General features: G+C 35.0%; 1 protein-coding gene across 3 annotated transcripts; it reads left to right on the forward strand.

Moving 5' to 3' along the window:
• The first annotated feature begins 2,032 nt into the window (after nt 1-2,032).
• LOC6053900 (CTTNBP2 N-terminal-like protein) lies at nt 2,033-24,833 on the forward strand. Of its 3 annotated transcripts, none has more exons than XM_038255095.1 (6): nt 2,033-3,051; nt 13,074-13,912; nt 13,970-14,133; nt 14,557-14,736; nt 20,243-20,403; nt 23,950-24,833. In XM_038255095.1, exons 1-6 carry the CDS (start codon nt 2,770-2,772, stop codon nt 24,652-24,654), a joined length of 2,331 nt encoding a protein of 776 aa, XP_038111023.1. In that variant the 5' UTR covers nt 2,033-2,769; the 3' UTR covers nt 24,655-24,833. The 3 variants fall into 3 exon arrangements, with proteins under 3 accessions (XP_038111023.1, XP_038111024.1, XP_038111025.1); XM_038255096.1 differs by having other exon boundaries at nt 14,563-14,736; XM_038255097.1 differs by lacking the exon at nt 14,557-14,736 and having other exon boundaries at nt 23,950-24,832.
• Nucleotides 24,834-25,148: the final 315 nt, after the last annotated feature.

The raw sequence follows: 25,148 nt of genomic DNA on the forward strand, positions 1-25,148 counted from the left end.
TTTTGCCCCCTGATTATTCAGGCCAACTTTGAAGGGGGGGCGACATAAACTTTGAAAAATATTTGCAACGGCCTAACTTTAAACGCAGTAAAAACTTTATCATATTTTAATTTTGTTTTTAGTTGTACATTTGTAGACAACATTAAAGTTTATGAAAGTCATATGTTTCACATTTCAGAGGCAATTTTTAGGCAGTGGAGTAAAATCGCTTAACCTAGTAGACTGTGTGAAAATTGTTGTAGCCCTGTTGTATGGGTTAGTACAACGAATCTACTACGAGCTCGTGTAATTGGTCACGGCCCCGGGATGCACAGCCGGGTCAGTCAGGAAGCTTCCCCCAATTCGTTCGAAGATTTCGTTTACGCCAGTGGTGGCCAAAACCTGGAGTGGCCGGTGCCCTCAAAGAAGGTTCCCCCGGGGCCTGGGGGGACATTTACAGAACCATACGAGTTTTGGCAATATGGGTATCAAAATTTATGGTTTTTGATACTGAACATGAAAATTGACATTTCGACAGTAGTGGCAACAACCTGTACTGGCTGGTGCCCTCGAAGCAGGTTCCCCCGGGGCGTGGGGGGATATTTACAAAACCATAGGAGTAGTGGCAATATGGTTATCAAAATTCATGGTTTTTGATACTGAACATGAAATGGCCATTTCGACAGTAGTGGCCACAACCTGTACTGGCTGGTGCCCTCGAAGCAGGTTCTCCCGGAACCCGGGGGACATTTACAGAACCAAACGAGTTGTGGCAATATGGGTATCAAAATTCATGGTTTTTGATACTGAACATGAAAATTGACATTTCGACAGTAGTGGCCACAACCTGGAGTGACCGGTGCCCTCAAAGCAGGTTCCTCTTGGGCCCAGGGTAACATTAACCGAAACATACGAGTTGTTGCAATATGGGTATCAAAATTCATTGTTTTGATATTGAACCTGCAAATGGCCATTTCGACAGTAGTGGCCACAACCTGGAGTTGCCGGTGCCCTCATGGAATGTTCACCTTGGGGGAACATTTAGGACAATTTTGCCGACAAATCTATGAAACAAAATACAATAATCTTATCCCAGATTTCACTAGCAATCCAAAAACTCATTCAAAATGTTTAGTCCTATGTCTTTCGGTTATGTCTCTGACATACCATCTTGAACTTTTTGAATATATTTAAAAATTGCACACATAAAATTGAATTTTATTTCAACCATTCATGATTTACAAATCCGAATTCCGGCACAAAGAACCCCATTAATGAGAAATAATTCCTTCTGACACTCGAGCGTCTAACAACCATCAATGAAACATTTCATTCAAACCAAAACGAAACAACAAAAGCGAACGAAAAATCAATGGTCCTTCTCCAGTGAGTGCGCGAGTGGCTGAGTTCCCAACAGAAAGTGCAATGACTTTTTAAAAATGGAAGTTCGATGTTCCGAAAAGGCCTATGAAACACAAAAAGTAAATTTAATTTTGAATTTTGATTTCCACTTTGTTTTTAAAAAAAATTAGAGATTTTTTTTTTAAAGTCCAATGAACATTTTTATTTGCTTTTTAGGTGTTTCTTAAGCCGCCTTCAGTCAGGGGTATTCAAAACACCCGAAATGCAAAAAAAAAAGTGATTTTCTTATTTTTGTTAACTTTTGAAGCAGAACTTATCACAAATTGCCGAATACCTACATGATTAAAGTTACTGTTCGAAGTAACAATACAACTCCGGTTTGGTTCGAAATTGATGAAATCATACGAAAAGGTCTTCAAAAAGATTTTAATAAATAGTCTATAATTATTTGCAATTGGCTTTTTAGTTTTCATATCAACTGATTATTTCCCCCTCATCCCCTTTTAAAAACATTGTTTAAAATTTTCGCTATAATTTCAAAATCTTCTCATAAACTAGAGTAATCCAACCCTATTCCCCATTGATGATCGATGATGCAAAGCAGTGAGTGACCCTCTCTTCAAGAGTGTTGAATGAGTTCCCTCCGTGTCAAAGTCGCCGTCGCGCTCCTCCTCGTAAAAAAACCTTTGCGGTATTTTACGGTACTCCTTCCGGCTAAAAACTTGTGCAACCCGTTCCGGCAAGTGTCCTGCGATCCACAACAGAGAAGAACCCCAGAAGTGCCATCGACGGGGACCGGAAAAGTTCGATTTTCGAGGGCCCTCCTTCGGGAGGTACGTTTTTCATTCAGGACTTCTGGAGCAGGTTTTTTTTTTCTTCTCGTTGGGGAGAGTGTGTGCGTGAGTGTGGGACATCGAAGAAGTGCAAGAGAGGAGAGTGGTCGCGTCATCAGCAGCAGAAAGCAAAACAGAGAGAACTGTCAAACCGACTTTCTCTCAGCAGCTCTGGAGTGACGTGAAGTTAGGTGGAAAAGAAAACAGGAAATGGTTCCAGATTTTTAGTCCGGGAGTTTTCGGGGTAGATTCCTGTGCAAGGGCGGCTGGAAATTGGTTTTCAGTGTAGAATAAGCATACAAGTTTAATGTTGATTAAAGTTGTGCGAAAAGTGTGCGAAAATCGCTTGAAATATCAAAGTTAAAAAGTCAACATTTTGACAAAGGAGGAAAAAAGTCCGGTCGATCGACCTTCACGGTCCAGCCTCTCTGTTCGTGACCAACCTTGTGCACAAATTGGCACTATCAGAAAGCAAATTAAGAGTCTGCATTTCGAGTTGAATCGACGTGAGCGCTGATAAGCGGAAAGCAGAGTATTTGCCGGCAAGGACCGAGAACCGATGCTGCGGGGCCCTCTGGAACCTTGACCGGTGGTAATGAGTAGTGCTAGGCCACCCCGTCTAGTGTACACGTCCTCGCGGAAGCTCCAGTCGTCGTCCCCCTCGAAGAAAGCCAAACCGGAGGACAGCGAGGAACCGCCGCCGCCGCCCCCTTCCGACAGTATGGCTGAACCCGCGGCAGCCGTCGCTGGGGCACCACCCGACGGCGATGATCCCGTCCCCCCTTCGCCGGCTCCATCCTCGGAATCTGGGGCGCCGCCGACCAAGTTCTCCGAAGCCGACCTGCAAGCCATCAAACTGACCAGCGACACGTTGAAGGTGAGAGGACGCGGGGGGAGGCACTCTTTTTTATTGATTTCGGCGAGATTTTCCGTCGTCCCACCCCCTTGGGCGTGTGCGAGTGGGCGGAAGGGTGGAAACGAACTTCATCTTTCAAACCGCGTCGCGGCTGACTCAGAATCTTCATAAATCAGGGGAAAGTCCCGAAAAGTAAAACAAACAAGTCAGCTCAATTTCTCCGGCTTGGCTGATTCCAAGAACGATAGTCGGGTCGGGAGATTAGCTTGTTAGTAGTAGGTACCTGTCTGTCTGTGCGCCCAGTGTACGTGCTGCTGATGATGCGAGGCACCACTAAGAGGGGAAAATCAATATTTATTTTAGTGTCGTTAGCACCGCTGGCTTCGTTGCTCTTGGCACGGCACGCGGGGCAAATAGAGGGAAGCAGAAGCAAAAAAAAAAAGCACAGAAAATTATGTACGGGACTACCCACATGTGTGCAGCACAGAGATGGAAGGCAAGTGGTGGAAAATCTAGCGCACTTTTCTTTTGGAGAACGGGGTAACGAACCTGCTGCTGCTGCTGCTGTTGGTGCCCTTTTGGTTTTGGCGATGCGGTCGATATGAGCAGAGTAGTCAACAACACACGCCCTTTTTGACGGGATGGACCTTGACTATCGGTAGATTTTTTTTCAATTCTGAAATTTGGCCATTCATGATTTAGGTTTATGAAAAAACGACACACTGTATTGCCTTGTATCTGGTCGATTTGGTCATTCATGTCGTTCTAGCTTTTTGCAAATTTTGGTAATTTTTATAGCTTTGATCTTTTTTTAATTTCTTCCGTCATATTTGTATATTTTACCATCTTGGTCATTTTTTGCCATTGTTTTGGTCGATCTGGTAATTTTGGTAGTTTGGTCTATTTTTGGTAATTATGACCGTCTTGGTTTTTTGTCGTTTTGATCGTTTTGACCGTTTTGGTTATTTTGTTTTTTTTTAACCTCTTTGGTCATATTGGTCGATTTGGTTATTTTGGTAGTTTTAGCCGTTTTGGTCATATTGGAAGATTTTACCATTTTGATCGTTTTGTCCATTTTGATCGTTTAAGCCATTTTGGTCGATTTGGTTATTTAGGTAGTTTCGGGCATGTTTATCATGTTTGATTATTTTGGTCGATATTTACCATATTGGTTGTTCAACATTTTGGTCGATTTGGCAATTTTGATCATTTCGGTAATTTTGATCATTTTGGTCGATTTGGTCATTTTGGTTGATTTAGTAAATTTGGCAATTTTGATCGTTTTGATTATTTTGGTATTTTTGCCGTTTTGGTCATATTGGTCGATTTGACCATTTGGGTCATTTTGATTGTTTTGACCATTTTGGTCGTTTTGATTATTTTGATCGTTTTAGCCCTTTTGTGAATTTTGACCGTTTTGGTTATTTTGGTTTTGGCCATTTTGGTAGTTTTGAGCATTTTGGTGATTTTGATTAGTTTGGTTATTTTGGCCGTTTTAACCATTTTGGTTAATTTGATCGTTTTGGTCATTTTGATCATTTTGGCAATTTTTGCCATTTTGGTCGTTTTGGTCGATTTGGTATTTTTGGTAATTTTAATCGTTTTGGTTATTTCACTATTTTTGCCGTTTTGGTCATATTGGTCGATTTGACGATTTTGGTCATTTTGATCGTTTTGATAGATTTGTTTATTTTTGTAATTTTGACCGTTTTGATTATTTTGGTCTTTTAGCCATTTTGGGAATTTTGGCTGTTTTGTTAATTTGGTCATATTGGTCGATTTTGGTCGAGTTAACCATTTTGATCGTTTTGGCCATTTTGGTCGATTTGGTTATTTTGGTAGTTTTGGCTGTTTTGGTTATTTTGGTCGATTTTATCATTTTGATCGTTTTTATCGATTTGTCCATTATGATTGTTTTGGCCATTTTGGTCGATTTGGTTATTTAGGTAGTTTCGGGCATTTTGGTGATTTTTATCAATTTGACCATTTGGGTAATTTTGATCGATTTGGCCATTTTGATCGTTTTAGCTATTTTGGTAATTTTGGCCCTTTTGTGAATTTTGACCGTTTTGGTTATTTTGGTATTCTTTTCCATTTTGGTAATTTTGATCGTTTTGGCCATTGGTCGATTTTGTCATTTTGGTCGATTTTGTTATTTTGGTCATATTGGGCATTTTGGTTGATTTGACCATTTTGATCGTTTTGGCCATTTTGGTCGATTTGGTTATTTTGGTAATTTTAGCCGTTTTGGTTATATTGGTCGATTTATCATTTTGATCGTTTTTTATCATTTTGTCCATTTCGATCGCTTTGGCCATTTTGTCCGTTTTGACCATTTTTGTAGTTTTGGGCATTTTGGTGATTTTGATTAGTTTGGTTATTTTGGCCGTTTTAACCATTTTGATTAATTTGATCGTTTTGGTCATTTTGATCATTTTGGCCATTTTGGCCATTTTGGTCGTTTTGGTCGATTTGGTATTTTTGGTAATTTAATCGTTTTGGTTATTTCACTACCCTGTTTGAAAAATGTCGCACGTCGTACGAGTTGTCGCACGGTTGTGATTTTACCGTTTTGATATCGTTTGGTCGAAAGGACGACAAACGGACGACAAACACTCGACATGCTCGACATGGTTTTTTCAATCGATTTACCTTCAATTCGACGTCGATTATCGTCGACGCAAACAGTTTGACAGTTCTCTTCTGTTGATCTTGTTCGGACTTGATTGCAACCGAGTCGAACCAGTTGTTGTTGCTTTTAGGCTTTTGGAGGATTTTTGACAGTTAATAGGTAAGTTGTTTACTAGGTTCAATTACTTTTTCTGCCGGAAAGTTCCGGCCGGAGTGGGCGAGCGACCGAATCAAAGTGTCTTGTATTCCAGATTTCGGTCTTCGTGGCGGAGGAGGAGGAGGACGGTAAATATGGTTTACTCGGCGGGCCATTCCGGAAGACGGGACGGGAAGGAACCAGTTTGCGATCGTGGAAGCGGTTGGTGTTTGGTGTTTGGTGTTTTACCGTCCACGGGAGGTTGCGACGCATACCTAATGGAACTGGTGAGTCATGTTTTAGAAACGATGGAGGTGTGCTGGAAGTGCGATTGGATAATCGAAATTAAAAATAGGATGAATGGAACATAACAAATTCTCAACTTTTCAATTCAATAATTCCAAACTAAAAAATAAAAAAATCAAAAATACTAAAAAATTTCAAAAACTTAAACGCTGAAATGACAGTTCTCCCATAAGGAATACATTGTAGTAAAAAGCAAAAACTGCTCGAATGGAAATGCTCCATTATTAAGTACTAAAATTTTTCAATTTATAAATACAAAAAATCTAACATCATAAAGTTCTTAAATTCCCAAAACGTTGGACGCACGAGTTGGAATTTTGAATTCTAATATTCTAAAAATTATGAGTTCTAAAATTCCAAAATTGTAAATTGTGTAAATTCTAAAATTGAAATAATTTTTTTTTTTTTTAAAACTTCATCATCCCGGTACGAGAATCGAACTCACGACCTCTGGATTGGAAACCCAGCACACCGCTAGTCGAAACCCATCCCCTACCGGTCAGTATTCCCAGTGAGCATATTTACTCTTTTAAGGGATCTGACTTTGCCGAGCCAGACAGGAATCGAACCCATCACCTTCCGCTTACAAGGCGAAACCCGTAACCTCACGGCCACGGAAGCTCGGCAAATTTATATTTTTAAATTCTAAAATTTCAAGGATTATATTTTTTTAATTCTACGCATTTGAAAACTTAATAAGCTTCTTTTTTTTTTTTTTTTTTTTTTTTTTTGGGAGGGTGATCCAGCCGCACATCGTTGATGTCGAAACCTCTAAACTGGGCCCTCGTCCTGTCACGTCCGTCAGTAGTCTTGTCGTACATTACAACTAGAATCAGATCTGCCAATGAATTAGTACACTTCGACCAAATAAACACTGACGCTGTATGGATCTGACTCTAGAATAAATGCACAGTTGTGTGTTATTCATAAGTCCAAAATGTTCAATTATTCATATAAGTCCAAATATTCATTTGCGGATAACTACCTAACTTGAATTGAATACAAGATTTAAAGCAACCTATCCGAAAGCTACTCTTATCTCAAATCCCCAACATTTTAATTATTAACCAAAAAAAAACGTTTCTTTTAAAACCTGTCTGGCTTCTTTTAAAAAACAAAAAAAAAATAACAGTTGATATTTTACAAGTCGTGAATTGAAAAAGAGACGACCATTTGTTCTTCAGAATTCCAGTAGATCCTCGATTCGCAACAATGGTCGATACAATCATAATCCGACAACCGTTAGTTCAACAGATCAACGAATTTAGTCCGATATCATTTCACTATTGATTGATCGAGACTCTATGGAAATTTTGACAAATCAGAATGGTTTTTATGCTACTTGAATGAAAATCACCGATTCTGATAGAATTACTAAATTCTCTGTTACTAATTTTGTCCCTAAATAACTAAAGGCAAAGTATAAAAAGTTGATATTTATAGTTAAAATCCTAAATTCTACAAACACTATTTTTTTAAACCCGCATCCTAACCTGACACCCACATTAAGATAGGGAAAAATCATATATGTAGCGGTTCATTGTACAAATGTGATATTTCCACTATCAGAGAACCTCCTTGTCTCGATGACAGCTTACCGGCCATCGATTAAGCCCTGAGACTACGCCAAAGTGGGTTCTCGCAGCATGAAGTGGTGTCCATGTGTAAAAATGGAAGCTTCAGCAATATACTGAACACTTCGATTTTAATTCCACATCGAATCAAATCATACTCTTTGCCAAACAAGCATCAAACCTATGACACTCATTATGACAAAGCCCAGGGAAAACTTAATAAGCTTCTTAAAATTTTAAAAATAAAAAAAACTGATTTTTTAGATCTTATTTTTTTAAATTTTCAATAAAATACCAATTTAAAAAAAATTAACAAACTAAAATTAAAAAAATAAAATATTACAAAATTAAAAAAAAATACAAATTCAAGTTTTGTTTTAAGTTTTAAAAATTGTTTTTTTTATATTTAAAAGTTTTAAAAATTCAGAAGAAAAATTCGACAAATTCTTAAATTTTTAAATAGTAAAAAAATCTATTAACTTTTGAAAATTTTCAAGGATTTTACAAGGTCAAAATTTTAAAAAAATATCACGAGTTGAAATAAATGATTTTGGTATAACGGCACCCTAAAATTCAAAAATTTTATAATTCAGAAAATTTTCATTTTTAAAAATTTCGAATTTCGGAACTTAAAATTTTCAAGAATTTTAGAATTTGAGAATTTGAGAATTTTAGAATTTTAAAATTTTAGAATTTTAGAATTTTAGAATTTTAGAATTTTAGAATTTTAGAATTTTAGAATTTTAGAATTTTAGAATTTTAGAATTTTAGAATTTTAGAATTTTAGAATTTTAGAATTTTAGAATTTTAGAATTTTAGAATTTTAGAATTTTAGAATTTTAGAATTTTAGAATTTTAGAATTTTAGAATTTTAGAATTTTAGAATTTTAGAATTTTAGAATTTTAGAATTTTAGAATTTTAGAATTTTAGAATTTTAGAATTTTAGAATTTTAGAATTTTAGAATTTTAGAATTTTAGAATTTTAGAATTTTAGAATTTTAGAATTTTAGAATTTTAGAATTTTAGAATTTTAGAATTTTAGAATTTTAGAATTTTAGAATTTTAGAATTTTAGAATTTTAGAATTTTAGAATTTTAGAATTTTAGAATTTTAGAATTTTAGAATTTTAGAATTTTAGAATTTTAGAATTTTAGAATTTTAGAATTTGAGAATTTTAGAATTTTAGAATTTTAGAATTTTAGAATTTTAGAATTTTAGAATTTTAGAATTTTAGAATTTTAGAATTTTAGAATTTTAGAATTTTAGAATTTTAGAATTTTAGAATTTTAGAATTTTAGAATTTTAGAATTTTAGAATTTTAGAATTTTAGAATTTTAGAATTTTAGAATTTTAGAATTTTAGAATTTTAGAATTTTAGAATTTTAGAATTTTAGAATTTTAGAATTTCGGAACTTAAAATTTTCAAGAATTTTAGAATTTTAGAATTTTAGAATTTTAGAATTTTAGAATTTTAGAATTTTAGAATTTTAGAATTTTAGAATTTTAGAATTTTAGAATTTTAGAATTTTAGAATTTTAGAATTTTAGAATTTTAGAATTTTAGAATTTTAGAATTTTAGAATTTTAGAAATTTAGAATTTTAGAATTTTAGAATTTTAGAATTTTAGAATTTTAGAATTTTAGAATTTTAGAATTTTAGAATTTTAGAATTTTAGAATTTTAGAATTTTAGAATTTAAGAATTTTAGAATTTTAGAATTTTAGAATTTTAGAATTTTAGAATTTTAGAATTTTAGAATTTTAGAATTTTAGAATTTTAGAATTTTAGAATTTTAGAATTTTAGAATTTTAGAATTTTAGAATTTTAGAATTTTAGAATTTTAGAATTTTAAATTTTAAATTTTAGAATTTTAGAATTTTAGAATTTTAGAATTTTAGAATTTTAGAATTTTAGAATTTTAGAATTTTAGAATTTTAGAATTTTAGAATTTTAGAATTTTAGAATTTTAGAATTTTAGAATTTTAGAATTTTAGAATTTTAGAATTTTAGAATTTTAAATTTTAGAATTTTAGAATTTTAGAATTTTAGAATTTTAGAATTTTAGAATTTTAGAATTTTAGAATTTTAGAATTTTAGAATTTTAGAATTTTAGAATTTTAGAATTTTAGAATTTTAGAATTTTAGAATTTTAGAATTTTAGAATTTTAGAATTTTAGAATTTTAGAATTTTAGAATTTTAGAATTTTAGAATTTTAGAATTTTAGAATTTTAGAATTTTAGAATTTTAGAATTTTAGAATTTTAGAATTTTAGAATTTTAGAATTTTAGAATTTTAGAATTTTAGAATTTTAGAATTTTAGAATTTTAGAATTTTAGAATTGTAGAATTTCAGAATTTTAGAATTTTAGAATTTTAAAATTTTAGAATTTTAGAATTTTAGAATTTTAGAATTTTAGAATTTTAAAATTTAGAGATTTTTTTAGCATTCTTAAATCAGGTCCTATTTTCAAATAATAATATTCTCGGATTTCAAAACTAATTGCAATAATTTTAAATTTAAATAAATACATCTATTATTTATAATTCTTTTTTAAATGTTTAAATTTTGAAAGTTCACAACATATTTGAAATTTTATGGAATTGAAATTTTATAATTATTATTATTATTGAAATCTGAATTTAATTTATAAATTCTTGCCAATTGTTGATTGATGATATATTTTTTCAGGCAACAAACATATTCCAATCATTCCCGTGTGGTCACTCGTGGCTTCCGTAGAATCCACGGAAGCAGCCCCGTTTTTTTCGTACTCGTACTCCACAAAACCCACGTTTCCTCGTACTCCGGTAAACATCAATCCGTCGGAGATCCAAGATCGTCGCCAAGGCGTCGCATCCGGGTTTTGTTCAGCTCGTCGAGGAACAAAAGTCCAACACGACCAAGATGCTGCCACGGCCGCCTCAGAAGAACACCAACACCCAAGCCGGAAGCTGCGGTCAAGGCAAATCCAGAAGGAAGCCAAGTTGGGGAAGAATCGGCGATCCGCAAGTGAAATTAAGTGTACAATAAATATTTTAGTGAAATTTTGACAGCCGGAATAAAAAAAAATCAATAAAAACAAAACAACAGTTTTTTCAACTGCAACATAACCCAAAAATCTGAAATAACAGCACACGACAATAGCACGACATTCTAAATAACAAAACCGTGCGACGTCGGTCGAATGTCGTACGACAATGTCGTACAATTTCGATTATCGATCGCACGACAAATACGACATTTTGGTGCAAAAACGTTTGACATTCGTGCGATAGTCGCGCGACATTGTCGTGCGACGTCGTACGATTGCACGGACGACAAACGACGGACGTCCGACGGATTTTTCAGTCAGGGTATTTCTGCCGTTTTGGTCATATTGGTCGATTTGACGATTTTGGTCATTTTTATCGTTTTGATAGATTTGTTTATTTTGGTAATTTTGACCGTTTGGAATATTTTGGTCTTTTAGCCGTGTTGGTCATTTTGGTCGATTTAACCATTTTGATATTTTTTATCGTTTTGGCCATTTTGGTCGTTTTAGCCATTTTTGTAATTTTGGCCGTTTTGTTAATTTGGTCATATTGGTTGATTTTGGTCGAGTTGACCATTTTGATCGTTTTGGCCATTTTGGTCGATTTGGTTATTTTGGTAGTTTTGGCCGCTTTGGTCATATTGGTCGATTTTATCATTTTGATCGTTTTTATCGATTTGGCCATTTTGGTCGATTTGGTTATTTAGCTAGTTTCGGGCATTTTGGTGATTTTTAACAATTTGACCATTTGGGTAATTTTGATCGATTTGGCCATTTTGATCGTTTTAGCTATTTTGGTAATTTTGGCCCTTTTGTGAATTTTGACCGTTTTGGTTATTTTGGTATTTTTTTTTCCATTTTGGTAAACTATTAAGGCCATTGGTCGATTTTGTCATTTTGGTCAATTTTGTTATTTTGGTCATATTGGGCATTTTGGTTGATTTGACCATTTTGATCGTTTTGGCCATTTTGGTCGATTTGGTTATTTTGGTAATTTTAGCCGTTTTGGTTATATTGGTCGATTTATCATTTTGATCGTTTTTTATCGTTTTGTCCATTTCGATCGCTTTGGCCATTTTGTCCGTTTTGACCATTTTTGGGCATTTTGGTGATTTTGATTAGTTTGGTTATTTTGGCCGTTTTAACCATTTTGGTTAATTTGATCGTTTTGGTCATTTTGGTCATTTTGCTCGTTTTGGTCGTTTTGGTCGATTTGGTAATTTTGGTAATTTTAATCGTTTTGGTTATTTCGGTATTTTTGCCGTTTTGGTCATATTTGACGATTTTGGTAATTTTGACGATTTTGGTCATTTTGATCGTTTTGATAGATTTGTTTATTTTGGTTATTTTGACGTTTTGAATATTTTGGTCTTTTAGCCGTGTTTGTCATTTTGGTCGATTTGACCATTTTGATATTTTTTATCGTTTTGGCCATTTTGGCCATTATGGTTGTTTCGTTAATTTTGTCGATTTGGTCATATTGGTCGATTCTGTTATTTTGGTCATATTGGGGCAATTTGGTCGATTTGAACATTTTGATCGTTTTGGCCATTTTGGTCGATTTGGTTACTTTTGTCGTTTTGGTTATTTTTGTCGTTTTGGGCATTTTGGTGACTTTGATCAGTTTGGTTATTTTGACCGATATAACCATTTTAGTTAATTTGATCGTTTTGACCATTTTGGTCGATTTGGTTATTATTGTCGTTTTGGCATTTTGATGATTTTGATCAGTTTCGTTATTTTGGCCGTTTTAACCATTTTGGTTAATTTGATCGTTTTGGTCATTTTGACCATTTTGGTCGTTTTGGTCGATTTTGTAATTTTGGTAATTTTAACCGTTTTGGTTATTTCGATATTTTTGCCGTGTTTGTCATTTTGGTCGATTCGACCATTTTGATCATTTTTATCGTTTTGGCCATTTTGGTCGATTTTGTTTTTTTTGTCGTTTTGGGCATTTTGGTAAATTTGGTCATTTTGGTTAGTTTGGTCGATTTGACCATTTTGGTTAATTTGATTCGATTGTTCTATTGGTCATTTTGGTCGTTTTGGTAATTTTCATCGTAACCATTTTGGTAACCAGTTCGATCGTTTTGACCATTTTGATCGATTTTGGGTTTTTTGGTCGTTTTGGTCATTTGGTAATTTTGCGAAAAAATGCGAATTGCGAGTTTTGGTAATTTGGTAATTTTGATCATTTTGGTCATTTTTGTTATTTTGGTCATTTTATGGCTCATTTTGTAGATTTTTTTAACCTGGAAACTTACAAATACAGGAATTTACAAAGGATATTCGAACTTGAACTTGATCAGGGTACATGAAGTGTGATGTAGCATTTTTTAACCTTTTTTTATTCTTCCATTCCAGCGCAACCCAAAGATGGACTTTAGCAAAACCGATCTCCTGAAGCTGCTGAGTTACCTGGAGGGCGAACTGCAAGCGCGAGACGTTGTCATCGCCGTGCTGAAAACCGAAAAGGTCAAACAACTGCTCAACACGTCGCGCTACAGCAAGTCCGCGAATCTGAACGACCCGCACGCGGCGCTCTACCGGGACAATCTGGCCTCGAGCGGGAACATTGCCAGCCGGCAGTCGTCGATTCAGGCGGCGTATTCCGAGCACGAGATGAGGCTTCTGAACGACCAGCGAGTTGGGGTGAAGGAGCAGATGGATTCGCTGGCGGCGTTGGTGATGCAACAACGGCAAACGCAGGGCAAGATGGTGGAGGTGCTGAAGGACGCAGAGGATCGGTACAAGCAGGTCGTTCAAGAGCTGGAGGACGAGCGGCGGAAGCACGAACATACTACGGCGCAGGGCGACGACATTACGTACGGGTTGGAGATTGAGCGGTCGCGGCTGAAGCAGGAGCTGGAGCACGAAAAGGAGACGCACAAGGCGTTGGAGATGGAGCTGCAGAAGATTCAGGAGCAGTTCGAGGCGGAAAAGAACCGCCAGAAGCAGATCGTGCTGCTGCTGCTGGCCGAGCGGAAAAAGATCATCATCAAGTACATTGAGGAACGCAAACGGAGCGAGGACTTGGCGCAGATTCTGTCCGAGGAGAAGATGCGCGTGGACACGATCGCCGAAGGCCTGGAGGAGGAGAGTAAAAAGTGTCTGCGGATGGAGGCCGACTTGGAGGAGCAGACGGCGGCGTACGAGATCGAGCGCAAGATGCTGCACCAGAGTTTGGCCAAGGAGGAGAAGAGGTAAGTTGGGAGAGTGACGTTTGAGGGAAATTATTCCAATTGTGTGCTTCTTTTTAGGATTAAAGAGCAGGAGCTGGAGATTCAACAGCTGCGGGCGGAACTTGATCTGCTGCGGAAGCAGACCGGAATCCGCCATCCAACGGTGGCTCCACAGCTGCCAACCAAACCGGGCGGCCTGATGCCGTCGCGGCCCTCGATTGGCGGAGCCTCAATCGTTCCGGGTGAGTCCTGTTCCAAAGCTGGAAAATAACGAGAGACAAAGTGATAGTTGTTTACATTCCGATTCAGGTTTTGGCTTAACTCACGTAATTTTGCTATTAATTACATAGAAAATTGTACATTTTCTAATTGCTTTGAATAACTGATAGCAAAGTGTAGAATGTTTTAAGCTTTTCAAGAAATATACAAACGACATTTTTCGTTAATCTTGCCTTTTGGTATATTAGTAATGATGGTAAAACGGAACTAATTACAATCACAAAATAACACCCAAGTATCAAAATTGCCGGTCAACCTTTCTCAAACTGTTTTACTTTTCATTTCTTTCACATTTTCTTCACAAACAATTCTTTCAATTTCTGAAATAACCCAACCACAAAAAAAACCCCTCCTTCACACCTCGCAAAACCCACCGGTTCGTCCAGGCGTAGACAGCATCCTGGCATCTTCTTCCGCTTCCATGGCCGCCGCCGCTGCAGCTGGTTCTGCTTCTTCCGCCGCGGGTGTTGGGATTTTGCCGCCAGGCGCCGCTATGATTAGTAGTGTGGCCACCAAGGTGGTCCAGCCGACCGCGACCGTGTCCAGTGTGCCCGTGTCCGGACCAAGTAATTAGCAAAGAACAAACATCTGACCTGCCACGTTGCTTTTGTTGTGTATTTTTGTTATCACTAGAAGCAGATTTTAATTTGTTAAAACTCGTGCGAACGCTTTCTATGTGTGTGTTTGAGTGTGTTAAAAACACGGCACCGAACTATCCTGCCTTCTTTTCTGTTGCCCCTTTGTGTGTTTTGCTTTTTGTGTTAATTTGTCTTTTTAGAATCCTTTTTACGTAGTCGTAGTAATGCTTAGTATAATTAATGCTAACAACAGCAACTAAAATAATCAGGTATTACGTAAAAGTAATCTATGAAATACATTTAAAAGGTTTAACTAAATATATATTTTTTTAAGAAACAATATCTCGATCGTGTTATTACAAAACTCTATATTTTGAAAGTTATTTTTTCCGATGATTGAACATGTTCCACTCAACATAATAACATTTCAGTTGGTCTTTTCTATGAAACCAAATGCCTCTATTAAATCTCCCTCTCTCAGAATGCAACGATGGAGATGCCAGGTTTCTTCGAATGGAACCGTGGCATTATTAACCGAAACTTGTTTTGTATGTTATTCTGTAAACTGGAACATTTCCAGGAAGTCCAATTCAAACAGAACGTGACAAGAAATTCACAGAAAAAATGACTTCCCAAATGGAGAGATGTGTCATAAAACAATTTTAGATTTAAATTTTATAATTTTTGCATCAATATAATGTCAATATAATCACTTCAAAAATGCATCCTTAAGATAAACGTTACAAGTCTATCACGTTTACAAAGTTTTAAAAAATTTCATCTGAATATTCAAGCTGTAATATTCAATGTTCAAAAAGAGCAATTTGCTAAGAAATTGGCCTTTTGCAATTCCGTCGTGAAACTACTTACTTTTCCTGTCTTTCTTGATCGACGAAATAGCCTTCTTTTCTGTACCAAAAATAACAGAATCGAATAGCAACACTTTTAAAAATAAATGCTGAAAAGTTGAACTTTTCAGCACTTGTTTCTAAAAGTAACACTTTTCAACATTTTTTTTATTTAAACGATTTATTGAAAAAATACATGAAAATTTGACTTAAAATTTCACTCAATGGGTGTTTTTCGGAATTGCAAAAAATTTTGTATGGAACTCGTTGCAAAACTTGATTTTTTCAGCACTCTTCGTATTTATCCAACTCGGTGAACCTTGTTGGATAAATGTACGACTCGTGCTGAAAAAATCCTCTTTTTGCAACTTGTTGCATAAACTACTATTTTGGTATTTGTTTGTCTGGGCAAAACATGTTTGACCAAGCGAAAAAAAAATCATGAAAAACGGCAAATGGTAAAATTGCTTCATTTTTTAATATATCATTTGCAAAAATAAAGTTAGGCGATTTAGTGAAATTTTGATAATGTGCGCCGTTTTTAAATTTTACTAATTTTTGCGTAACTTTTTTTAAAAGCCGCGTTTTTTCATTTTTTTGAAGAGTTCATGATTGTTCATTTTATATGTTTTAGTGGACCAAAACTCTCAACTTATGAGCCATAGAGAAGTAAGGTCAATAATTTTGCCGCCAAGTTATGTTTTTTAAAAATAGTGATTTTTGTTAAAAAAAAACAAAATTTCATGCATAAAATTTAGTTTACTTTAGTTTTTTTATGTACTTTTGAATTTGCAATCGAAACGTAATTTACTGATTTTTTGATAAAGTGCCTCGTTTCCATGATATAGCCACCAAAGTTGGATTTCAGTGAAATATTTGCAGTTTTTCGATTTAAAAAAATAGTGACCATGAGTTACCACCTCTGAAAAAAAATATTTTTCAATGTTCAGAAAATTAGCTATAAAATTGGCTAAGAGACATTGAAGATTGAACCTCTGCACAGAAAAAAAATTATGGTAATATTCATCAAGAAATGGTGACAGATTTTGTGTCAAAAAAAATGATTAATTTTACCCAGAAATTGATGACTTTTCATCAGTTTTTGATAAATATTAATCAGGTTCACATTTTTACACATTTTTTATGAAATATTACTCAAAAAAGAGGTAAGAGCAATTCCAGCCCAAAACAGTAATTTTTTAGGTACTTTTTTCTCGACCCTCTCCGATTTCAATGAAACTTTGTAGACATGTTATCCTAGGCATATATAAGCCATTTTTGTGTATATGGGGCCAGTTACACTCGATAATGACATTTGAGAAGGGCGTAAGTGTTTTAAATATTTTTGTATTTCGTAATTTAAATATTGCTGTATCTCGAAGCCGTTGCATCGTATCAAAAAGTGGTCAAAGACAAACTTGTAGAAAATTTGACGGGCTTTCCGAAAAAAATACACTGAAAGAAATAAACACTCCACTTTTATGAGATTTTTTGATTTTAATGTTTAAAAGTCAAATTTGAAGGTGAGCCCACGATTTTTTTTTCGTTCAAAATTTTTGTGAAAATAGCCTAAGATGTTACAAAAAGACTCACGAAAAATGCAGGATGGAGCAACTTACATAAAAAATACAAAAATCATTTATTGAAACTGGTTTTTTGAAAAGTGCTCTAAACGTCAAAATTTTCAAAATCCGAGTACCGGAATCGATTTTCCAGACAATTTTACATAAAAGTCTCCATATTGACCATTGTCCTTAGTCCAATCCTTGTGAAGTTACAGCGGTTTGAAAAATAAAAATGTTGAAAAAATAGGTTTTTTGATAGTTTTTGGCAATTTCTATATGACAGACTTGATTTTTCAGTCTCGAAAATATGTTTACCGGAAAGCTCGTCCAATTTCCCATAAGTTTGTCTTTGACCACATTTCAATTGGATGTATGGGCTTACAGATATAAGCTAATTTTCATCCAGGTTACTATACTACACTGAAAAAATATTATGTTTTCAGTTATGAGCAATGTTATTAGCTTATATGTGTAAGCCCATACATTCAATTGAAATGTGGTCAAAGACAAACTTATGGGAAATTGGACGAGCTTTCCGGTAAAAATATTTTCGAGACTGAAAAATCAAGTTTGTCATATAGAAAATACCAAAAACCATCAAAAAACCTATTTTTTCAACATTTTTATTTTTAAAACCGCTGTAACTTCACAAGGATTGGACTAAAGACAATGGTCAATATGGAGATTTTTATGTAAAATTGTCTGGAGAATCGATTCCTGTACTTGGATTTTGAAAATTTTGACGTTTAGAGCACTTTTCAAAAAAACAGTTTCAGTAAATGATTTTTGTATTTTTTTAGGTAAGTTGCTCCATCCTGCATTTTTCGTGAGTCTTTTTGTCACATCTTAGGCTATTTTCACAAAAATTTTGAACGAAAAAAAATTGTGGGCTCACCTTCAAATTTGACTTTTAAACTTTAAAATCAAAAAATCTCATAAAAGTGGAGTGGTTATTTCTTTCAGTGTATTTTTTTCGGAAAGCCCGTCAAATTTCCTACAAGTTTGTCTTTGACCACTTTTTGATACGATGCAACGGCTTCGAGATACAGCAATATTTAAATTACGAAATACAAAAATATTTAAAACACTTACGCCCTTCTCAAATGTCATTATCGAGTGTAACTGGCTCCATATACACAAAAATGGCTTATATATGCCTAGGATAACATGTCTACAAAGTTTCATTGAAATCGGAGAGGGTCGGGTACAACCGATTCCCTATTTGACATGGAATTGCTCGTAATATTCAACCTACCAAATTTTCAACATTCCAAAATTCAACTTTTTTTTCTGTGTGGTTGCTGAAAAAGAAATAGGAAAATTTAAGTTTAATTGAAGTCTGACCCAACAAACCCTTCATTTTCTAATGCTAATGTTAAAAAATAAACATTCGTGATATTTTCCGATATTTTTGAAAACAATATTATCATTTTTTTAATCAAGACTAACATTTCAAAAGGGCGTAATATGGAATGTTTGGCCCTTTGGAATGTCAACCTTGTTTCACAATTTTTAAAAATGTTTTCGAAAAGATCATTAAATTTCACGAACTGGTTTTAGTAGAGAATTGCTAAAATATCGAATACTGATGCAAAAAGGGCTTTGTTGACCAATGGCCTTTTGTATTATCCGAGAATTCTTGTTTACCTTTTTCAGTTTTTTTTTGTTTTTTTTCTTCTGTGAAATCACAAATTGTTGTTGTTTTATTAAATAAATTCTTATTTTCGAACAAATAACTGGTTTTATGTGTGTGTTTTTAAAGTTGATGCTTCTATAAAAAAATATTAATAATAATAAATAATAACCCAAATAGGGTATTTGTCATTATTTTGGGCCTAGTACCTATTTTGGGTCTACCAAACTTAATTCATCGAAATTGAGCATTTCACCAAATCTGGCAGGGATCTGCCACTTGAGAATGATTCGTGCTGTCATTATCTTGATTTTGGTGGGCAAGAATAATTCACCTGTTCCTCTTAAATTAGAAATAATGCAATAAATATACCACTCTTCACATTTTTCTTAGCAAATTGCAACTTGCCCATTAGGTCCAAAATTTTCACCACTTTTGCTTACCGCTCCTTGGCACTCAGCGTCAAGGCGGTTCATCGCTCAGCACACGAATAAGAGCCGTCGCCCGAATCTCCAACCACCGGCAATATGTTTTTATTGGTGGGTGTCACAATCCCGTTGCAAAAACAATTACTAAACTGCCATCAAATCAATATAATAACTGATTAAAGTCTCTCGACGATAATGGCTCTATTTTCAGTCCATTTGACTCTCCTACAAATTGTAAAATTGTGTGTGCGCTTTAAGGTATTTTTATCAAAATGTTGATAATGTACGAGCTTAAGCATTAAAAAACCAACTTATACATGTAAAACAAACTAGGCTGCCAATAGCAGGCTTTGAGAAAACATCAAATTAAAAGTGCGCTCTGCTTAGTAGGCCCAAAATAGGGACAAATATGAGTCAAAGTTATGCTAACTTCTCTGATTTTTTGAAAGTATGCGTAAGCGCTAGCTGCTAATCGTCACCAAATTTGGTCCAATAGGGGATAGTGTGGCAAGACGACTATATGAGCAATTTTATTCTTACCTCATATGGTCGTCTTGCTCCACTTTCTCCTAATTACAAAATAAATTCCATATTTTTCGTAAGAATTGTCGGCTTTTGAAACTGAATGTTTTTTTGAAACTGAATTAATAAGAAATCCAGAGCAACATTTGAAAGGGGCGGTACGACATTGCTCTTACGGCCTTTCGTCCCATTTAAACGCGTGTAATGAAAGGCCGTAAGAGCAATGTCGTACCGCCCCTTTCAAATGTTGCTCCAGAAATTATACTACTCACTGCCTCTGTCGCTGAACGAATGCATTAAAAATTGCTAACCGTCTTGCAAATTATCATTCATGTGTAAATATAACAATCGCCTTTGCTGCAACCAATTTGTGTTTTAAGCTGTGTGTGTGTGCCTATTTTCAGAAATCGATAACTTTGATCAAACACCAATTTGTTAAACATCGTTTCTCTTTACCCTTATCTCTTCAATATCCGACTTTTTTTTTTCGTGGAACAGCCACCGGAATCGCGCGCTCGGTTTCCCCCGGCCAGTTGATCCGCCAGACGGCCATCTCGCAGCTGTCGATCACGTCACCCCCGATCGGGCTAGGTCTGGGCTCGAACCCAGCGCCGGTCGCTCCCGCACCCGAGGCCTACGCCAACACGCCACCCGGCAAGGTAAGTTCGCCGCTGCAAGGTTAGGAAGGAAGCTCAAGTTTGTGTAACCTAACCTAACGAATTTGCTAGTCTGAACTATATATAACACTACGTTGAATTATGTTTAGAGCTTCTTTCGTGGTTTAGGTGCGCTGTAGATTGCTTTCTTATTTTCTTTTTTAGTTTAGATATAAAGGTAATTTATTTTTGTGTTTGATAGTTTATGTTTAAAAAGAAAACATTTAACAACACTTTTAATTTGTCTTTGTGCGCGTTGCGTGGCTTTCTGTGCTGCACACGTCCCTATCGATTGGCACCGTTTGTTCAGGTTTGGATTTTTGGTTCGTACCAAGCTAGGCCGGGAGGCTATTCAAAATTTGAAGGATAGATAGTGTGTATTGATTAGGGATCCCATCTTGAGCTGGCACTGAGGTTCTAACATCCATTTGTTTTAAGCATAAGTTGAATGAATTTGAAAGATTTCCCAAGACAAATCGATTATTCATACTGTGAGATATTCCATACTGCTTTACAGAAATAATACAAAATCTAATTAAAATGAATATTGCTAATTTTTTTTTCTCCATTTAAATAAACAAAAACATCAAATGAATTTTGATTATTTTTTTCACAAGGCTCGTCAAATTTACTCTAAGTTTGTCTTTGACCACTTTTTGATACGAGGTAAAGAAAGATTTGAACAACGAAATACAAAAAAAAAAATAACTAAACACTAAATATAATATACAGTGTATCAACAAATTTTCCGTACAGCCCTGTACGGAAACATTATTCGCTGTTATAATCCCTAAATTTTAAAGTAAAGTTCCAACTTTTATGTATCAATCGACGCGGGATAATGTCCTCATTACGACCCTGACATTGATTTGCCAAAAAATTGTGATCAAAAAATTACAAAAATAGTTTACTAATAATAGTCCCAAATTCAGGCCAAATTTAGGTTTTGCTCCGCAACGCTATTTTTTACTCCAAAATTACAATAAAACATGTGTAAACGATGGTTTTTTCGACGGTTTTTATTGGAAAATGTTTAGTTGGTGTTCTTTTCATACTAAAAAACAATTTTCTAAAAATAGTTGTTTGAAATACTCATGTTTCGTAAAGTTTTACATAAATAAGGAAATTTATACTTAATCTTCATATAATTTCACTAAACAAAGTTATCATAAGTTCAAAATCGCTTTAAGTGTGTTGGAGGCACTTTAAAATGACAAACTAACAACATTTAATTAATTGCTTCATCAAAATTCAATCAAATTGTAGATTAATGAGATGTACGTACAATATTTTGGCCTAAATTTGGGACTTTTATTAGAAAACTATTTTTTGTAATTTTTTGATCACATTTTTTTTTTTGGCAAATCAATGTCAGGGTCGTAATGAGGAAATTCTCTCGCGTCGATTGATATATAAAAGTTGGAATTTTACTCAAAATTTGTATTTGTATCTATATTTTATTTTTCAAAAATATACCGAATGTACAACCTTGTTTTTGTATACATTGACTCAAATTATAAGGACCTTATGTTTCATTAAACATAAAAACTAACAACTAAATTAAAAACTAAAACGAAATAAACTAAAGAAATAAAAATGTCGATAATATAATAAATTATTATTATAAATTAATTAAAATTAAAAATAAAACTAAAAGGGATTATAACAGTGAATACTGTTTCCGTACAGGGCTGTACGAACAATTTTTGATACACTGTAACACGTCTGCAAAGATTCATATCAATAAAATCGGAGATCGGAGAAAAAGTATCTGAAAAATTTCCTGTTTTGTACTGGAATTGCTCGGAAGACTTTTTTTTTCAATCGATAAGAGTAAATTTTATGCAATTTTGAAAATTACATTTTGTTACTTTTTTGTACATAGATACATAGACATAGATTTAGATTAATTTATCCTCGCTAAGCATAAGTTGAATGAAAATTCTGAATATTTAAAAATGTTGTTTGATTGCCAAAAAAAAAAAACAAATAGGAAAAAAGTCTTATTGGTTATATTAGGGCGATCCTATCGATGAGAAATTTAGACTCAATTTTACTGTAAAACTATTTTTTAAATTCAAAATTTGGCCAAAAGTTACCGAGATCTCTTTAATATATTTGAAGTAAAATGCTAGAAATTTAACAAAGTTGCTTTAACTTAGAAAAGAGAAAATAATTTCAATTTATTATAATATTTAAAATAATGTTGTTGAAAATTCAATTAAAATCCAAATTTTCGGAAGGAGAAAATTATTTTAAGATCTGGCAACCCTTTCTTGAGTTGTGCGCACATATTTAAAACTAACATATTCAAGCCTTTTTTAGCTTGATTACTTCAATTTTACTGAACATTGTTTAGATTTTTTTTTTTTAACTTTGCTCAATATATTTTTGAATGGTCGTACCGATGAGTAAAATAAGGTTTTTTTATATGATATTGCAGCCTTGTCGAGAGGTATCTTTATAACAGTAGAAATTATAATCAAACAAAAAATTAGATTATCTGGCAACTCTGTCATTAAATATCACAACTTAAGTTGTTTTTGCGACATTTCCTTGGCTGGAAATCGTGAATTGTTTTATAAGTTCTGATTTATGTAAAATTAATTTAAAAAAAAATAAATATGGACAAAAGTCAACAAAAGCTGAAAAGTTAATTTTTATGTTTAAAAATGGTTAAATGGATATTTTGTTAATTACCTTTATGTCCTAATCTTATTTCTAAAATAACTTTAAAATAGGACGTTTTCATGCAAGGTTATGTCCTTTTGAAAAAAATGCCTTTGATTTCATTTTTTTCATAATTCATATAAAAGAATTTGTGGAAATAACATTTTGGTAACATATTCAAATAGCTATAAACTTTCTGCTCAACAGTATGGAATATCTCGTATCATTTTAACTCTCTATATAGTTGAATTTTAATCACTTTCATCAATCATTGGGTATTCTACCAATATCCAGCTGATTTAACAACTATTCTAACAATACATTTAGAGTATTTTCAACTGGATCAACCATTTCATTATCATCTCCCGAATTTTTAGTCCGATTCATCCAAGATATGGTAGCGAGCTCCCAATTAATTCTAAGTATCAGTGCCAACAACAACCTCAAAAATACCAACATTTGTAGCCAAACTGCCGGCTAGCGATAGCTAATTTTGTTTCTCTCTGTTTTATTTCCAATCATCTTGTCTCAAAACCAACCATTAAAAATAAAACCAAAATTACCAATCCGAAACTCGAAATAAAAACGCCCCAAAAATACTAACAATTGACGCCGATAAATAACAACAAATCGTTCGCTTTGCATACATAGAAAAAGGTTTCTTAATATGAGGACTGTAGCGTAAATTAAGCCTTCTAAAACAAGCAAAACCAATAAAAATGTATTGTTCAAAAAAAACACACAAAAAATGAAAAACCAAAAAAAAAAATCATTCCATTTATTTCATTAAAAACTTCGACACCGCAAATCTCTTGTCTCTTCCACCAACAAAAAAACCAACAACCAACGACATTGTGAATACGGCGTGCACCAATACAGATGGCCACCGTGCGGAAGGCGTCCTCGTCGCCGGCAACCGGAAGTCCCGCGATCGGATCATCGCTGGCAGCGCTCGGAGGAAGCGTCGGAGCAGCCGGATCGACGGCCACCGTCAAGAAAACAATAATTCCACCGGTCGGTGGGCGTGGCGTTCCGCCGCCGATCCCGCCCAACAAGCCACAGATTCCGCCAAAACTGTCCGGCACGACGGCCGCCGCCGCCGCCTCGTCCCGTATTCCGTTTCTGAACAGTCACCAAATAGTCGCCGCCGCCGTCAACAGTACTAGTAGTATATCATCGTCATCCTCATCATCATCACTGTCTTCTCCGCTCTCATGCTCACTGTCCCCGTCCCCGGCTCCCCCCTCCGTCGGCAGCAACAGCAACAGTTCTAGCGCTAGTAGCAGCACCTGTCCCGGAGTGGCCACCGTCAATGCCGCCAGTAGTGGACTGCCCGCAAATAATCTTATCGCATCTTCAACAGTTGCCAACAACGTTGCTGGCCCCGGAACAGCCGCAGCTTCCGCCGCGTCCCCGGTCCCAGCCAACATCGCCGTCCTCCCAGCCAACCCAACAGCCACATCACAAAATTCTGCGCCGCCAGCCGCATCTACATCCGTTTCAGCAACAGCAGCAGCAGCAGCAACCGCAACAGAAATACTGACAAACATAGCCGCCGGCGGCTGCGAAGGTGGGATAGTGTAAAATGAGTAAACGTGTTGGTAACTTAGGCTCCACCCCCTTCGAGAAGACCGTACTATAACATACAGGCCACGCCCCTTCCTGCACACTATTACACTTGTCAGCAGCTTGCTAACATCACACTAACACTGAGAGTCAAGTGTTGTTTTCCACGTGCTCATCCCTTACTAATATACTGTTACACCTGGGTTTGCGGTTGGCGCTACGAACGATTTGAACAGTTGAACAGTTCAACTTTTCTGTTGTTTATCTTAAAAAAATCGAACTTGTTCATAGCGTTAACCGTGAAACTTGCTGTTTATTGTTGACACTTGTGAAACCATGTTTAGCTCCTTTAATAACTGTTTTTTTTTTCTTTTTTTTTTTTGTTTACCGACAAACAGACGTTAATACTGGGAAATTTTATCGTAGAAACATTATACTGGATGTCGCAGTATTGAATAAATATGAACGTTTTGGACGGAAACCAAATCAAGTTAAAATTGCTGATTTTATTA

This window comes from Culex quinquefasciatus, chromosome 2 (assembly GCF_015732765.1).
Source record: "Culex quinquefasciatus strain JHB chromosome 2, VPISU_Cqui_1.0_pri_paternal, whole genome shotgun sequence".
Classification (NCBI taxonomy): domain Eukaryota; kingdom Metazoa; phylum Arthropoda; class Insecta; order Diptera; family Culicidae; genus Culex; species Culex quinquefasciatus.

Excerpts from the sequence above, each read along its gene's own strand:
- LOC6053900 (XM_038255095.1), top strand. The coding sequence starts at position 2,770 with ATGAGTAGTGCTAGGCCACCCCGTCTAGTGTACACGTCCTCGCGGAAG. Across the intron at positions 3,052-13,073 it reads TGACCAGCGACACGTTGAAG|CGCAACCCAAAGATGGACTT; the intron begins GTGAGAGGACGC and ends CTTCCATTCCAG. Across the intron at positions 14,134-14,556 it reads CGGAGCCTCAATCGTTCCGG|GCGTAGACAGCATCCTGGCA; the intron begins GTGAGTCCTGTT and ends CGGTTCGTCCAG.